Source organism: Pterocles gutturalis, unplaced genomic scaffold (assembly GCF_000699245.1).
Source record: "Pterocles gutturalis isolate BGI_N339 unplaced genomic scaffold, ASM69924v1 scaffold30825, whole genome shotgun sequence".
NCBI lineage: Eukaryota > Metazoa > Chordata > Aves > Pterocliformes > Pteroclidae > Pterocles > Pterocles gutturalis.
This window is the reverse complement of record NW_010144327.1, coordinates 23,099-40,009: the sequence shown is the minus strand read 5'-3', so window position 1 is coordinate 40,009 and position 16,911 is coordinate 23,099. Positions and strand designations below refer to the sequence as shown.

At 45.8% G+C, this 16,911-nt stretch overlaps 1 protein-coding gene across 1 annotated transcript; it reads right to left on the bottom strand.

Annotated features, from left to right (window-relative positions):
* Positions 1 to 434: 434 nt before the first annotated feature.
* RAB10 (RAB10, member RAS oncogene family) lies at positions 435 to 15,876 on the bottom strand (the record flags this gene model as incomplete). Its single annotated transcript, XM_010085070.1, has 5 exons — positions 435 to 1,546; positions 3,259 to 3,360; positions 3,872 to 3,961; positions 6,995 to 7,133; positions 15,816 to 15,876. Coding segments are annotated over 5 exons (476 nt in total), but the record flags the coding sequence as incomplete, so codon positions are not given.
* Between the last annotated feature and the right edge of the window lie 1,035 nt (positions 15,877 to 16,911).

Genomic DNA, 16,911 nt, shown 5'->3' with positions numbered 1-16,911 from the left:
TCTATTTAAAAAGACCTTTTTGTCCTCGGCCGGAGCAGCTCTGCTACGTGGTACTTTAAATGCAAGGCAGCGCCCAAGGCTCCCGCAGACCGCGCGGGTCAGCCTGGCAGCCCTCAACCCCTTCCTCCCAGAAATGACGAAGCCACGCCATCGGTGACGGCAACGGGCAGAGCGAGGAGGCGAGCTGGAAAAGCAAGTCCATCCCCGCAGGGAGACTCACCCAAGTACCAACAACTCGGCTGTTAACGCTGGAAAATGGAAGAGTTTTCAGGGAGGTAATAAATTAAACTGCCAACTTTTATTTTTTTAAAAATTTTAAATTCGAGTTTCACTCAGCCTTTTGCTAACGTGCTGGAGCGGCCGACAGTTAAGAGAGAACTGAACAAGTTCAGGTGAACTGCTGTCAGTTTGGGGATCGCATGTTATATTCATACACATAGACAACCACATCACCCTCCAGAGAAAACTAGTGCATGCAAAGAACTCGTCCATATCATAAAACCCAACGGCTATGCAGGAGGAGAGGAGAAACTAGTGACTGACATTGGCTAGAGGGACATTAGTAGGTATCGTCAACATTTCTTACCTCGAAAGCTAAATCAGTGCTTTGTATTAAATCTTCTGGCAAACGTAGCGCGTTGCCATCCTTTTAATTAACACATCACACCATGAAGAAATGCAAAGAAAAGCAGCATGCAGGCAAAAGGAAAGAGCTGCAAGTGAGGGGGGGAAAAAAACGGCAGCAGGAACAGTTCTGAATGGCTAGATCACCAGAAAGGAGACACAGCAGATTAAATGTAATTTTTTTTTTTTTTTTTGCACCACCCTTTGTCCTCGATGCATTACACCAACAGTTACAGAAAGCAATCACAAAAGAGTTCGGTGTTTTGAAATGGTCAAGTATGGATGGTATGTCTCCTGCACATGCTTCCACCAGAAGAAAAGGAAAAAAAATAAAATAAAGTGAAAACAAAAGTTTCTTTCCACATAAGGCACAGGACAAAATAAACCCCATTGACAGACTCAAGGCGAAAATGAGAGTTTTCCTGGCATCTAGAGAATATGGTGACTCAAGCACATTATCCACGACAGAAAATTCCACTGTTGTACAAAATAAATTGTTAATTCTAACTTTTATTCTTATACAATTTGCAGAAGAGAGTTGAATATGATTGCTAGATGTTTTAATGTCAGGAGGAACGGGACTATAATACAACCAAAACGTAGTGGTAAGTCGAGCAGGTACATGAAGAAATGAAGTCATGGAGATGATTTTCCTACACATGTTGTTGAGAAAAATTATAGTACGCAAGCTGTCCTAAACGGAAAAACAAAAGGGAGACAGGAGCTCGTTAAGATGAGGAACAAAACATCGGGTTTAAGGTTAAAAACGGGCAGAGTGGTTTGTTCTGCAGCGAGAAAAAAGGGGCGGTGGATGGCGATTGGTGATACAGGAGAAGGTTCAGCAACACTTGCTCTTCCAGCCCGTCACCCCACCTCCACTGCTGATATCTACATTTTCACTGTTGGGCTCTTTTACAGGGGTCTGCAAGGAAACAAGCGAAAAAAAAGTTAGATGACTCCTGAGACATTCTGAAACCAAGTATTCCGAGCTGAGGAGACAGCAGGCTCCCAGCACCAACTAATAACAGGGATAAACTGTGGGCAAAGAGCTCCACAGAAAGGTAGGGAATCCTCCTCCCTGCACCCGCAGAAGTAAGCAAATCCAAATTAATGGTGGTTTTCTGTTTTAAATCAACTACAACTGGAAAGCTGGGAAAAACACTTCTGAACTCAGACCACCCCAAAGTCAACTGAAACTATTTCTAGATCCCGCTCTCAGAACTGACGCTTGGGCTTTGGTGGAGTAAGTAAATCACAGCAGACAACTCACACAAGCTGAAGTGCAATTATGTGAACCAGTGACCTTAAAAAACCACAGAGGAATTCATGGATAAAGAGGGGTTGTTCCAAAGCATCGGCCTGCCAGTTAACCAGGACACCCGTTTCTGAGGCAGCAGCCAAAGCAGGCTCGGCTGCGTCACAGGGTGTAAACTTGGTGAGACCAAAGTGAAAAAAAAAACCAAAAACCAAAGTCCAGTGGTTTTGCTCAGACGTTAACACCTTCCTTCAGCTGTTTAGAAACTAACTTCACCACTCCGGGGAATGCCGCAGTTTCGTCTCTCTGTTCCTTTTCTTACTCTCTTTGGCACAGCCTTGCAAAAGCAACCCCCTCCCTGTTCTTTGGATAAATACACTGAGGCCCAAAAATAAAAGTGGAAAGGTGGAAAGGGTCAGCAAGACTTGCCAGCCTGACCTCCTAGGCCAGGGATTTCCATCCAGTTTTTCACGTAAAACTGGTCAGAAAGTGACTGCAGAAACAACTCGGAATTACAGCAGCGAACCAGGCGTCGCTGAGCTGATGAGTATTGAAAAGGGTTGGGAAAAGGTTCAGCGGTGACCTCGCACCACATTCCCAGGCAATTAGCTCCAGTGCCACCATCAATAACAGGGGAGGGAGGTGGAAGACAGCGATGAAGGCAGGCTCCAGCCAGAGCAGTCCCTACCTACGCTGGAGCCCAGAAAAAACCCGTGGTCAGCCGTTCAGGAGCAAAGCACGTGTGCTAGAGTTGGCCGAGCCACATCTCCTGAGCTCCACAGAGTTTCAGTGCTGGAGGGGCAGGAGCCGATCCAAGCTAGCACAGGGGTCACTGGGGAAATCCAGCCCTTGGCCATGGGAGTACATCAACCAACTGGGATCACCCTGGAGCCACCCACCAGCTCAATCCTGCAACAAAACAGTAGCAGCTACTGGAAGCCAATGTGTTTTCTACTCATGAAAGACACCAGGGACAGGAGAACAGCAGTATCTGCAGTCTGGGCGTACCAAGATGTGGGTACAGACAATGCTGCGTATCACTGGAGATGGTGGCAGGGACAGGACGATGCTCTTCCACGCCAACTGAGATGTTTTGACTCCACGCACGTGTACAACACAGCCATGAGAGTAAGGGCCAAACAACTACGAATTTACGTTCCCTGGCTCTTTGAGGTATCCTGCTCTCTCTAGACAGCACCCCTAAACCCATGAAACATCCAACAAGCTTTAGAAGCTTTAGATGTCCAGCAGTCCTCCTGCAGGGACTTGTTTGCCTTAGCATGCCAAAGTCAGAAGCTGCAACAATTCAGGTAAACATCAAAACAACAGGAGCTGAAATTTTAGCATTTTTTTTTCAAATGAAAACTGTAAGAACCTACCTTTCGAAGAATGTCTTCTGCTAATGTGAGGAATGCCTTCTCAATGTTTATATTTGCTTTTGCACTAGTTTCGAAAAACCTAATACCATGCTCCCTAGCAATCTAAACCAAAAAAGAAAGAAGGTGGTTAGCATCGCTGGGAAGTTACTCAGCTGGGGCTGCTGTAACTTTGGGATTAGTGGCATTTATAAGCACGTAATACTCTTCTGGCCATAGCAGGCATCAGAAGAACCAGCCAGGCTAAATGTCACAAAGGGGGATTTGGAACTTAATGACTCAGAAACAGCAATTAAAGTGTAATCACGAGTCAATGTTTGAATGTAAGACAACAGATACCATACAAGCCTGTCACATGACAAGTAACTTAAATGATGCCCGAAAAGTTTTCATTATCAAAGCAAGCAGAAACGCAGCTGAATTCGCTCTGTTCATCGCAGACCTTCGCAACGCAGCTTCTGAGAAAACATCCCCTGGACTTACAAACCGCTAACAAACCCAGCCTCCTGCTGTGCCCTGGCACACCCCGATGGGGCACCTCAGCCACCCGGAGATGGCGGGGAGGCTTGGCAACAATTTGCTCACTTCGATAAGCAAGTTTTTGTCCGACACCTACCTGTTCGCCTTTTGCTTTAGGGACAACTCTTTTATCTTCCATGTCACACTTGTTTCCTAACAGCATCCTCTCCACATCTTCATTGGCATGCTGGAACAAGACAAGGGACAGGTTTACACGTGGAAGAGGAATGGGACAACAGCCACAGGTTTGACGCAGTTCTATCACCATCCCAGTTATTTCTCCCCTTCCTTTTTATTTCTGTAGTTTCAGTGTGACGCCTTCCTTTCTGAACAGGACTAAGTGTCGTTCTGCAAACCAGATCCTTGGAGGTGACGACACCAGCCTACCAAATCTTCGTTAGTTTGTATTCAGTGACGTGGGAAAACAATCAGCTTCCTCCCTGGCACTTGGAGGTGTCAGGTTTTACACACACTACACAAGCACACTACAGAAACAACGCTACAAAACATTACAGGACAAGAACCCCAAGGCTCCAGCTGCCAACACCCAAGGTTGATGTACTGGCATGGCTCCAGCTGACACTGTTTTTTGGTGTTTAAAGGTTCCTTTGCATAGTTTTATCGTAGACAGCTAAGTCTTCTTAACAATTGCAACTACGCTTTCAGCCACTGCAAAGCCAAATAACCAGGCAGTTAGGAAAAAACCCCTTTTGCCTGTAATTTTTTTAGGGGAGTTCCCAAAGGGAAATTACAGCTCTCCAGCATCATGCTGTCGCTCTGATGTTGCGCCATCAGACCAAGACCACATGTCAGCTTTGTGCTTTAGCTCTGCTGAGAACTCAACCCAAGCTGAGAAGCTCACGCGGGGCAATGGCACGCAGACTGTACACCCAGCAAACACCACACAGGCCACCCCAGAGGGAAACCTGCAGTGAGCACCACGCTGCTGCTCAGGATCCAAAGAAAAGCAGGACCATGCAGCAGGGCATCACCTTTGCCAGGCAAAAGCAAGCGCCAATGCTTTCTCAAGGGATGCTGAATGAGCAAAAATACCTCGGCTGTTCAGTTATTGACGCACTGCCAATATCCATCATTGCGAGGAAAGAATACACCAAAGACATCCACCAGACGAGCAGAAAAGCTCCAGCAGCCACAGCACACAGCATTGCTTAAGTGGATAACTGAAGTACTTTGAAACCTGCCAGGAGAAGCTTCCTGGAAAGCCTAATCTGAATCTACTTTCACTCCAATGGTCTTAAAAGTACTTTACGGTAGAATTACTCATAGAACTACTGAGGCAAGAGATCCACGCACGCAGTACTCCTGCTGGCAGTAACAACTCGTTTCACGTCCCTCAGGACAATCACCCCCAGACTTTTTTTCTTCAGGTCACAAGGAGGAAGAGCAACCAGACCCAGAAAACATCAACTTTCCATATGCACTAAAGTGCTGACACAGCAACAGACATCGTTCAAGTCCTGCCAGCCCCAATGTACAAAACCGAGCACTTGAGCAACTCGACTAATTCCTACCAGCCCAAAGCAAAAGTGCATGGCATGGTTCACCTCCACAGAAGTTGGGACCTTAATTATTTAAGTATTTAGCAGGAGTGAAGGTGTGACACTGTTACACATCTCCTGCTTTCCTGGCTGTTTCTGAACTGGGGGTAAGTACCCTGGAGAAGAGCCTCCTTCACAGAACTGCAATTCAGAACAGCAGCTTGCTACTGAGAATTCTCCTCCTGGAGAGAAAATCCTTGGCAGCATTAACTCATTGTAAAACCAAAGCACTTAGCTGCTTCATCCACAATCATCATCTGCAATAATGATGAGTGGGTAGCGCCTGTCATACATTTTAGCGAGGAGCCTGATCACCAGAGCTGGAACCTCAGGATGAATCCATCCGTCATTTTTGCAAATGCACTCCACTAGTGAGATTCTTCCACAATAAAAAAAAAACTTCCTAAGGTGCCAAACATCCCCTGTAAAACTGCAGTAACCAGGCAGCCTTCACAATGCGCCTGACATCAGCTGCAGAGGTTTGTACGACAGATCTGAAAACATGAGCTCAGCAAACACACTGGGCTCTCAGACACAACGGTATGAATGACATCCATTACCCAGCTTCCCGCATACCACTGAATTTTTAAAATGAAGCAACTGCAGAATGTAAAGGCCCTGGTTTCAAGTTTATACTCAGCTCGCCGCAGCTTCTTCTCTCTTCTGTGCTGTCTTATTTCTCCCCTGCCCCCTTCTGTACCCCCCCAAATGTACACCTTTCCACAAACAGAGCAGTTTCCCATCTCTCACTAGGAAACTAAAGGCCCAATATTACATTTTGGCTCTGTAGGAGCCTTTCACCAGTCTCAGTGCTTCAACTGTCAACGCCTGACAGCACCCATCTGCTGACACTCAGTTCTACAGGGCCATCCTCGTGCTTTCTAGGGAAACAATGAGGCTGGAAAATCCAAACATTTATTCCATTTGGGAATAGCACAACAAGGGCAAGGACTAACAGCTCCCACACCTCAGAACTCCCGGAGAATGAACTCTTGGGGATCCAGGCACTGAATTTTTCCCCATCAGTTGTGTCTGCTTCACTTGACCTCGCCTGAAGTTGTACCAACCTCCTTGTTGGGTGCACTCCTCCAGCCCTGACAGAATCAGCTAGGCAGGTTTGAGTAGTTTGCACCAACAGCAGTTTCTATCCTACCTCTGACAGCCATGAGGAACTTGCAAATATTTCCTGACACCAACTTTGAGGGAGTGGAGGTGATTGTATTTAATTACCTTTGAGGATTTACAGAGTCGTTGTAATAAAATAGGTTACTACTAGAAGTAACATATTCTATAGCTACTCATGGCTTAAGCGTTCCTCCTCTGCACAGCACCTGTGGTGGCAGCTCCTCCTGGAAACTCCAACTCCCAGTTACTAGAAGGTGTATTCCTTACCTCCAGGTATTCTCCAGCACAGAAACCAAGTTTGCTGAGGTATGAATCTGACATTTGAGGGCACCACTAGCCCCTGTAGTGTTGCAACCCTTCACACCGATGTTCAAGGGAGAGGTGAGGAAGGGAGCATAGGACAGCTGAGGAAACCCAAACCCATGTTAACTGACACCTTCGGCCAGGGTAAAAGCAGAAGCTGAGTTCTGTGGGACTCATCACACGCTCTGTCATAACAAACAGTTCCATTTGGGGATCTTACAAACATTACTCACCTCATCTATGTTTCTGAGCCACTTGCTGATGTTTTCAAAGCTCTTGGCGTTGGTGATGTCATATACTAGCATGATCCCCATGGCACCTCTGTAATAGGAGGTGGTGATGGTGTGAAATCGTTCTTGCCCTGCTGTGTCCCTGTAGAAAACAGACAACAGGAATATCAGAGGACAGCTCTAAAGAAAGCAGCATGGTACATGGTGTGCATGGCCTGGGACAAGCTCTGTTTGACCGCTGCCGAGGATGTGCAATGTTTTCAAGGAACGGTAGGACACGCTCCGGTGTGCATCAGCAGCATCTCCAAGGAAGGTCCACTCCCTCCCAGGTGTAGCTGAACGCCCAGAGAACAAAAAGAGCGAGTTTCGGTAAGCCAGGCTCATGAGGGTGTAGAAACTTAGGGTCTGAAGTTTCTCTTTTGGATTTTACTTTAAAGGGAATTGTTTTTTACAAACACATTTGAGAGTCAACTATGACAGAGACAAAAGACCCCAGACTGCTTAACAGGGTTCATACGACTGAGGACATTGGAACGGGCTGCCCAGGGAAAGGTGGAGTCACCGTCCCTGCAGGTGTTCAAGAAACATGTAGATGTGGTGCTTAGGGACATGGGTGAGTGAGTTGTCGGTTGAACTTGACGATCCTTGAGGTCTTTTTCCAACCTTTATGACTAAGGTGGCAGAAGATGAAGGTATCTCTTGAACAGCAAAGCCGTGGGCTGCAGTAGGTCTTCTGGTACACTACCACAATAAGTAAACTCAGTATCCAGTTGTGGTAGAAATTTGTTCATCTTAAATTTTGTATTTTTATTGACACGTTGAAACTTGCACCCAAAAGGAGAAACTTCCATTGCCAAGTCTCATATCTCAGGGAAGTGTCTCAAAGATTTCTGAGCCTTGGTGGAAGCCAGTAGAGGAAAGCATAAAACCAAGAAATGCTCTACCAACACTGAGACAGGAGTGTGAGCTCCAGCAGTGGAAGCATCTGAACAACCCCAGAAATGTCACTGTCCCAGACACTCTCTTCTGTTACTGACCAGTTCTTCCCAAATGAACGTAAAAACTAAGCCACTTTAAAACTCCAGCTCCAATTTTTAAGTTACACACCATAACCACTGAGCAGCCTGATTAGCCATGGCACAAACCCAGCTGACCCAGTACCCAGTTTGTGTGAGAAGCTCCCAAAACGCTGGAGGTTGTTTATCAGTGCCGCTGTCACAAGTGGAGAGTCTGTAAGTGTGACCAGCGATGACCTGACCCAACCACCCAGCCAACACCACCATGATGCCCGAGAAGATCCCTTTCCATTTCAGCAGGTGCTGAGCAGCCCCAGAGACAATCACTCAACGTTTTCTGGAACTCAGACTTAACACCGAGAGGCATTTTGTTTTCAGATCAGTTTTATAAAGCTTTAACATGATCTTACAAATGTATCTTCCTGAAATTCTAGATCAAAGTGTATGACAAATGAATCTAGGAGATGTACTGTAACATTAAATTGGTGATTTCTATAAGCAATATACTGAAAATGGATCATGCCAGTATGTATTGTCCCCTCTCGTTCAGAGATCTTTGATGGAACGCATGAGATTTGGCTCAACAAACCTGCAGGCCATTAACTTGAGAATCCGGAGTTAACTGCATATCCTACAGCAGCTCTCAGAGGCCATACACCTAACAGATGACATGTTTATCGACAGCTTTCAGTGACACTACTCACATAAACCAGACACGGACCTGCTGGAGCAGGTCCAGAGGAGTGCCATGAAAACGATCAGAGGGCTGGGACACCTCTGCTGTGAGCAAAGGCCGAGACAGTTGGGGTTGCTGGGGCTCTGACCAACCTGATTTAGTTGAAGATGTCCCTACCCATGGCAGGGGGCTGAGCTAGATGACTTCTAACGGTCCATTCCCACCCAAACCATTCCATCATTGGATTATTCTATGAGAAAGTAGAATAAAAGGTCTTTCCAAATTTAACCTGGTCTCAATTGAGATGACACACTCCCTCACCGCCTCCAGAGAGGCACAGTGTTCCCCCCTGACCCACAGACCCACATTTCCTTGCTCACAAACCAGTAACCTCAGAACAATGACAGACTGCAGTTTTGAACGAGTTCAACTTGTTTCCTCTCAACTGCTCCCGAGGTCAGAGCAAACACCTTGGCAGGACACGGATACCACCAGGCACCGAGTCCTGTGAAAACTCAGCTCTCCACCGCCCCGTCACCTACCGTTGAACCAACAAATTCCAGTTGCCAAATCAATTTGTTCAAGGACACGTCAGATTTCTGGCCAAGTATCAGCTGGCAAATGGGGAGTAAATGAAAAGCCTCGAAAACTGAAGATGCCATGGAGGAAAAGTTCCCAAGATGCAGGGGAAACACTCTACAAAGCTTCTTTGCAAAGAGTTTTACCAGCTCCTGTTTGGCTCAGCCCCCAGATCACCGTTCTAACACACGAGAGCTGCCCCAGAGGCTGATTGCTCCCCATCTTTTATTTCCTCCTAGGTGACGACAAACAGCAGGAAGAGGGCAAAGAGCAGAGGAGGAAAAACAGGGGCAGGTCCTAAACCTGAGCATCACGGTGTTCAGAGATGTTCTACCAGGCTGTGCTGCACAGAGGAGGTCTGGCTCGCTGGCAGTAGCCTCGAGAGGCAATCTAGTCCTCTCCCCAGCTCTACAAAATGTTCAGCGATACCCAGGTTATTCCTGAAAGATGCCTGATGTGCTGTTGGAGATCTCTGACAACTGCTGGCTTGAATCCCCCTCTCTCATTTCCTTTCCCTTTCGGAAGTTTCTTCTGATGGCACACTTGGGCTTTCCTCAGTGCAGATTAGGGCTATCAATCCTTCTCTTACTCTTCATAGGTTATTAGAGGAGTTCATTTCCCTTCTTTCTACAATTATTTTTTCCATACATGCTCTTGCACCTTCCCTGAATTTTCTCAAGCCACCGCAAGTTCTTTAGACCTCACTCACTGGCCAAAGCCCTAACATACGCAGCCTCACCTAGACCTCTCTCTGTACTCCCTCCAATCTGCCCACGTCAAAGCCAAATCCAGGAAAGGACTCCAGCTGAAGTCTCACCAGCCTCATACAGGAATATTTTCTAGCAGACTTGGGCATGCCTCTTTGCACACCGCACAATAACCATACTCTATTCCCTTAACCCAACCATTACAGAAAACACCGCCGATCGTGAAACTCAGGACAGACTCCTGCAAAATATCTCAACAGAACTCTAACTCCTCGTTTATCTTCTCTCGCCATGAGTTTTGTACACACTTGATAGCATCTCCACTGAAGTACTTTCCCCCTGCTTATATCAAGCAGGACAGTGGCAGAAAAGCTTCATCAAAAACATCAAGACGTACTGCATCTGCAATCTCTCTCCCCCCCGACAAGGCCAGTGGCTGTTACTGTAAGAATTCAGATTGATTTTACACAACTTGGCACTGGTAACACTTAGTTGTTACTCACTGCTTGTCACATCCTACGCACCGACAACTACCTCGCTTAGTTAACTCCTCCTGTGTTTTTTCTGGCAACTGCAGCTGAGCTAATGGATGAAAAGAAAGCTGGGGAAGGAAAAAACAAAAAGAACCTGGAGTGTCTCCCCCCCTTTTTTTTTTAAATAGGTACTCTCTCTGCCCTTTCCCCTTCTTAATGGCTTCTCCATTCATTATTCAGAGATAACTCTTAATGGACGCGAGATTAGAGAACTGACTGCAGCAGACAGAGGAAATGAGTGATGGCTTTCAACCTGCCCACCCTGACCAAACGGCAGGAGACAATCGGAGACCGCATGCCTCCTTTACTGCCCTGCCTTTCCATCCTTTGTTCAAACCTGGAGGATGTAAGAATAGGCTCCAAAGCCATGGGTGTGCAATAAATCCTTGATGTAGGTAAACATCTGTGGGAGCTAGCTAGTGCTCTATGCTAAAATAAACGTAGACAAGGACTGTTAAGATCGTCCAGGAAAATGAGGCTCGACTGCACAAGAGGAAACGGAGACCTCGGTTTGTTTAGCTGCAAAATGAAGACAAAGAAGGTTGTCCTGTGGGAGCAGGGCAAGGAAAAGCACAAGGAAAGTGAAAACCTATTTAAATTATTCTCATGCCAACACTAAATTATGTATAAGCTATATCATATCAGAAGTTTAACCAACAGAGAAAGGAATTTCTGGGACAGCTTTCCAGTTGACCTAGCAGAGACTAAAGAAACCTTAAAATGTACTGTGATTTCTTCATTAAATATTTACACGGATGCAACAAAAAGATTATATGTGATGATCTGTGAAGATCCTCCCAGTCCACACAGCTCAGAATAAAGGTCTTCAATGTATTAAACCAAATAATCCCGCGCAAAAATAATCCTAAGGATTTTATTACTGTCCCACTGTTTCTTTTATAATATTTTTTAAACTACGCAGCAGAATACTGCACTGAAGAATCACAGAACCATAGAAAGGTTTGGGTGGGAAGGGACCTTAAAGCCCACCCAGTGCCACCCCCTGCCATGGGCAGGGACACCTCCCACCAGCCCAGGTTGCCCAAAGCCTCATCCAGCCTGGCCTTGAACCCCTCCAGGGATGGGGCATCCACAGCTTCTCTGGGCACCCTGGGCCACTGCCTCACCCCCCACACAGGGAAGAATTTCTTCTTGATATCTCAATGTCCCCTCTTTCGGATTAAAACCATTCCCCCTCGTCCTGCCGCTGGGTAAAAGACTTTCATTCACAAAGGAACGTCTGTAAGATACTTCATGACCAGCAAGTTTCAGCTTTTCTGAAAAAACATTCAGCCAGAAAAAAAAAATTCTGAGTGAAGTATCTAATTGTTTGTAGGCAGTCAGACTGACATGCCAAAAGAGTCTCTTCCACCTTGAGCTGATGAACAAATGGTCTCAAAAGCTCTCAGAGGCAAGAGTTAATTTTTGGATGTTCCTAGGGTAACTGCAAAAATGAACGCGACTGAGTGTACCCTGGTTAATGGTGCTGTCCGCAGCTTTCGCTGTTCACCACCACACTCAGTAAATGCCAGAACCTGCCCCTAACAGGGAATTTCCACCTGGGGAACTATTTCGGACAGCTGTGCTGCTGCACATTTCGTTCACCTGCACAGGTGTTCCAGGTCGGATGATTATTTTTGCAACAAGGTTCTGGAGCCAGAGATCACATCTGTCTATTTTGCAGTCCCAAACAGACCGTTCCTCCGTGAAATCCCTTGGGAGCCTGCCTACATCTGCAGCTACCACAACATCTGGTGCTGGGGAGTTACCTTCATCTCCTCGTGTTCTGCCTGTGCCACCTTCTAGCCCTGCGCTAGAGCTAACGTCCTGGTACTGGAGGAGGCGATGAGTTATATCAATCTCTACCTACCTTTTCCAGCACACTCATGATTTTAAAAAAAGCACTTGGTCACCTCCCTGGCATCCCGAAGAACCCTAATCTTTCCAGTTGTTCTTCCTAAAATAGCTACGACACCCCTCTGATCATCCCCCTTGCCCTTTTCTTCCCCAGGCACGCTAATCAAAGCTGTATGTTATGTTAGATAGACTGGGACACTTCCTTCCCTTCCCACCGGAAATTATCGCATCCACTGTATCGGAAAAATCACATCTAATTTTTCAGTTGCTGCATTATGCTAACAAGTTTAGTGAATTACAGGATGCCTAAGCCTTTTGGTTTCCATTTCAAAGCAATTCTATCCAAGTTCCTGGAGTGTACGATAATACACTCTTCCTAGCTGAATTTTCAGCTCTACTACTCTCATCCTCAAGAGCATTTCAACTCTTTTGCAATGATAACACCATCTTTTCCCGGAGCAATAATCTCCTTTTTACGTTTTTTCTTTCTTCTCCCTTCTCTGTACTGTGATCATTACTAAGAACATGAATATTCTTCAACACATTCATCGGGGTCAATCCTTCCAGCTCCCACCCTTTTAAGTATTTCTACTCCCAAACCTTCACTCCCAAAATCCTTTCTCCCAAATCCTGCGCTAAGCCCCCCATATGGCACCGTACCATATATTGTCACACCAACAATTCTTCCAAACAGACAAGCAGCACAATAACCTAACCAACCAGATACTCGATTTTTCTAGACATTTCCACCAGTGTCCCACGCTACCCCGTCCCACCATGCTCCTTGTCCCAGCCTCCCCTCTCCCCATCTCAACATCACCTTGCCACAGGCACCTTCACATTTGGAGCAGTATGAAAAAGCTCTAATCCAAGCTTGATCCTTACCCAACAGCAACCCCACTTTTTAATAGCTACGGAGTATCAAGTTGCTGATCACCCCTGGCAAGGTTTAGCTCAGCTTGACCTTTGTATTCCTGCGTTACGCCTATATATAATTTTAGAGGTCAAGGCACGACTGAGATCCTGCCACGTCTGCTCATTTTCCGTACCCAGGAAGAGGCAGGTAGCTATCCTGCAGGGTAGGAAAGCAGCAGAGGTGTATTAGAAAGTGACAGTTTTACCTGTTTTCTGTAAAACTAATCACCCACTGAGACTGCACGCCCACCCCAAGGAGCAGAAGGTCCGTAACTGCCAGGTCTGTTCAGCCGCCACTTCTGCCCGGGATGGCTCACTGAACACCGCTCCTTCACAAACACCGAGCAACTCTTCTGTAAAGAAACTCTGTCCTATTTGGGAAATGGCTAACAGATACTAAGTTCTTTAAGGTACAAAATTCTGTTACCATCTGTCATTTTGCAAACAGATGAATGTCACTATTCAAAAAAAAAAAAAAAAGGATCTGGACACAAGCAAAGCAGCAAGAACAGCCTCGGGTTTACAAGGGAAGTGTTCCACTGAACGCATCCCTTGCCTACTAAACCACTGCCACGGGAGCGAAGTGTAGTTCTGGAAATACATTACACCACTCCTCGCAGCGCAGGGAGAGTTTAAATGCAGGAAGCGTGGGTTAAATATAGATGCATTGCACAAAATATCCTCACCAACAGACACTAGTGCTCTAGCCACCAAACCACTGCTGGGCAAAACCCCTTGTGCAGGAAGACTTGGAAACTACAAAGCCTAGATTTTCTTTTTTATTTATTTTTCCTTCCATCAAATGCATGTACCGCAAGAACTTCATTTTCTGCTTTCCAATTTTCATTTCATATGAAATGTTAAACTGGGAGGAACCAGAAGCAGCTTCAGGCAATGACCTCCCAACTTGGCAATGTTTAAAAGCTGCAATGTCATAAAACTCAGCTCACCCAAACTCCTCTTCGTTTCTCTAAGCCATTAAACCCCACAATGCATACAGCTTCATTAAGGCTTGCTTCTTTGCCTAGATACACACTGAACATCCTCATTTTGCCGTATTTTCAGTGTTTACGTTTCATGATGACTTTTTCCTACGTTGAATCTAACACTTGAAGTCACTCCAATGTTTTGTTCTATTTTTCTATGCCACAGTAATTCAGAGCACCTGCCCTGTTGGGGTAAAAAATACGACAAAACAATTGCTGGAAGTTATGGTTTGATGCGGGTTGAAAATCTGGACGTTCACAGTCTGGTGAACTCACCCAGAAGAGCCGCCCAGCTAGTCAATCAATGGAGCTGCATCACACCTGAATGCCTCTTCAGCTGAAGCTCTCAGTGCCTTCCTCACCACTCTGCTCTCAGCTCCCATTGATCTACACCCATCCTTCCTCAGCTCCGCCTAAAGCATCGCCCTTCGGAAGACCACTACCCTTTGTGGCTCCCCGCTGAAGCAATCCCACGTGCCGAGTTCCTTCATCATCCAAATGTCTCCTTATCTACCAGCTACGGAGTTTATACAACAAAAGCCAACCTCCACAGCTCCTTCCCTTGCAGGGCACAAACCAGAGTAACTCAGTTGGCCAACTTCTGCTAAGGAGGTGCTCACAGGACCGGGATATGGGAAACAACCAGGAGACACGGTGCTCGCTCGGAGTGGTGGTAACAAGAAGGATTCAGAATGCATTCGTTAGGAAGGATAATTATTCAGCTGGTCCTACGGCATTGGAACGACCGCCCAGAGAGAGGAAGACAATTGCCTCCTAACTGGAACCCATCCATCCCCACCTACAAACGTCAATGTTACCAAGCCAGAAAAGATTTTTATTAGTGGGGGACAAAATGGACTAATTTGAGTTCTAAACAAAGTTCTGAACTCTGAGTAAAGAGAGTGCACCAGCAATATGAGGTCTGAGGAGGGTCTAAACATGAACAGAGGCTAGGAGACGCCGTTAGCTTTTCTGACCTGACTTGTTACAGAGCTATTAAAACAGAGGAAAAATTTCTAGTTAGACATGCACAGCAAGCTAAAAGGACAGAGTTTAAGTTCTGCCTCATGTTAGACCTTCCAACAGAAAAGCAGGCGTGTTTTCAGCCAGCTAACAAACTTTCCACAGTTTCAAAAGCCATAGAAGAAGCGCAGATGTGGACTGTACTTTCTTGCTGACACAAAGCAAGGCGACTAGTCAAATTATAGTCACACAGGCAACTCCTCATTTAAAACTCCAGTTTGAAAACATCTCCCACTAAATCACAGACTGCCAGGATCCTGTCCTCCCAAACAGGAGATTGGCCCACAGCCTGTCCAAAGGCAGCAGTCAGCGACAGCGGTTACAAACCCGACACAGATCTTTTCCCCTTTTCTTGAAAGCAGTTCAGGTGAATACACACGGAGCGTTACCACTACTGGAAACACAAACCACAGTTAGGAAATAAGATACCTGAATGTCAGCTCAGAAAGTTAAACTCTTCTCATGACAACCTGCTGCGGAAAGAAGCCATCCAGAAGGATGCCGCCCATAGCTACTTGGGAAATTTACTCACCATATCTGTAGCTTGATCTTCTTTCCTTGTAATTCAACAGTTTTAATCTTGAAGTCTATCCCTAAAATAAACAAACACATAAAAAAGTAATTAGTATTTATCTACAAAAGAGTAATTCCACATCAACCCACAACTGCTCCAGACAGAACAGCCCTTTTCCTCTTCTTTTACTGGATCATCAGGGAAAGCAAGGATGTCCGAGGAAGTTGGAACGCAAGAGGAGCCCGACGATCAACGCAAACAGGCCCTCAAAGGGTCTACAGCCGGTCACTGGGCACCTCCCAGTAACACTGTGAAGATGATCTGGCTTGTAAAAGCTTTGAAGCTCCTTGCTTATTTTTAAGAAAGAGAAATACCATTATTTTTGCAATTTTTTCTGGAGACCTTCCAAAAAAGAAGAAATTTGGGAGTTTGGGTATAAATTTAAACATCCTCAACAAAATAGGAAGGAAGGCAAGTTATCAGTGTACGTTGGCACCCAACCGCCACGTCTCTTCGTCCGGGTCCAGCCCTGCTCCAGTCTCTGACGCGGTACAGGCAAGGGCAGGATTCGACAGGAGCGCATCTCCACGACTCTCAAAACTTGGAGTAATCAGAGACCACCTTGACAGAGCATGAGTAAGGTTGTGTACTTTTAATACCAACAAATACAAAATAATTCACCTGGTAATTTGTTAAATGGTACTGCAAGGAAGTCTGTTCACTACAGGATTTGCAGGGACTGACTGAAGAGAAGAGGAAGGAGAGCTGTCCTGAGAAGACTTAGGAAAGAAGAAACTATCAAACTGAAGACAGATCCTTAGCTGAGATCTGTACTGCAACCACTATTTGATATTTTCATTATTAATTCTGGACAATAAATTGTCCCATTTGAGGTCTACTGCTTACGAAAGTGAGAGGCAGTGCATAAAGGATGATTAAAATAAGAAACTGATAATCTTGGAGAGAGAATAAGAACAAGGGAGGGATGGAAGCAGTACAAAACACAACATTACATGTCTGTTACCTAAGAATTTCTTCTGGGAAACACAATTTCTGCTGTTTTCAGATGACAAAGAAGAAAGACTAAAGGCCTAATAACCACAATCCAATGGAG